The following is a 1,236-nucleotide window of genomic DNA, read 5'->3' as shown; positions in this document are numbered from 1 at the left end:
CGTCTTTCATGTCCTCCTTGCACCTCTACGTTTGTTCCTGTCGGTTTTTGTCTGGATGCTACTAGTTTATAAATAAAGGTTAAATCAAATAAAAAGATTCCCGCCGACTCATGTCCCGCCTACTCAAGTCCCTTCACCGTCGGTGGTCCCGCCGACTCCATGTCCTGTGCTGTTGGTGGTCCAGCCGACACCTGTTTCGTCGGGGGTCCTGCCAATGCCATGTCCTGTTCCGTTGAGGGTCCAGCCGACACCTGTTTTGTTGGGGGTCCTGCCAACTCCATGTCCTGTCCTGTTGGAGGTCCCGTCAACACCTGTTCCGCCGGGGTTCCTGTCAACACCATGTCCTGTCCTGTTCGGGGTCCCGCCGACACCTGTTCCGCCGAGGGTCCTGCCGACACCAGCCCTTGTTTCGTCGGGAAAACCTGTCCCGGCAACACCGGTGACTATCCCGCCGACACCTGTTCCGCCGGGGGTCCTGCCAACTCTGTGTCCTGTCCTGTTGGTGGTCCCGCTGACACCGTGTCCTTTTCCGTCGGGGGTCCCACTGACACCAGCCCATGTTCCGTCCAGGGTCCCGTCTACGCCTGTCCCGCCAGTTCCTGCCCGGCCGGTTCCTGCCCGGCCGGGTCCTGCCCGGCCGACACCGGGTCCTGCCCGTCCTCCGGAGCTGTCCCGCCTCCATCCTGCCTGTCCTCCGGAGCTGTCCCGCCTCCATCCTGCCTGTCCTCCGGAGCTGTCCCGTCGCCGCTTTCTTGCCCGTCCTTGTGCCCGGCCCCCTGAGTTCCCCAGACGCGGCCTTCGCTCTTGTCCCCGGCCCCCTGACTTTCGCCGCCGCCGCGGCTTTAGCCCCTCAAGCCCGTCCCAATGACTTTGCCCGTCGCGGCCTTCGGCCTTGCTCTGCCTTGCCCCCGGGCCGGAGACCTCCTCCTTGAACTCTGCTTTGCCCCCAGGCCGTCCGCCCGAGACCCCTACTGGTCCTCTGCCATGCCCCCGGGCTGTCAGCCCAAACCCTGTCCTCCAGACCCCCTCCACCCACCCTTTTGGCTCCTAGTCTCCTTTTGTCTTCCCTGTGCTCCATGTTGGATCGTCGTCTATTTTTGTCCACGTTACCTGCCCGTCATTCTTGTCCATGTTACTTGCCCGTCTTTCATGTCCTCTTTGCACCTCTATGTTTGTTCCTGTAGGTTTTTGTCTGGATGCTACTAGTTTATAGATTTAGGTTTTTTCTTGTTTGTT

The 1,236-nt window shown here is 60.7% G+C and overlaps 1 protein-coding gene across 1 annotated transcript; it reads left to right on the top strand.

The window, feature by feature from the left end:
* The first annotated feature begins 279 nt into the window (after window positions 1-279).
* On the top strand, window positions 280-780 carry LOC139435278 (uncharacterized). Its single transcript, XM_071205719.1, has one exon. It carries the CDS (start codon window positions 280-282, stop codon window positions 778-780), a length of 501 nt encoding a protein of 166 aa, XP_071061820.1.
* The last annotated feature ends 456 nt before the right edge of the window (window positions 781-1,236 follow it).

This window comes from Pseudochaenichthys georgianus, chromosome 15 (genome assembly GCF_902827115.2).
Source record: "Pseudochaenichthys georgianus chromosome 15, fPseGeo1.2, whole genome shotgun sequence".
Classification (NCBI taxonomy): Eukaryota; Metazoa; Chordata; class Actinopteri; order Perciformes; family Channichthyidae; genus Pseudochaenichthys; species Pseudochaenichthys georgianus.
Note: the sequence above shows the minus strand (reverse complement) of the source record. Positions and strands in the feature narration are given on the sequence as shown.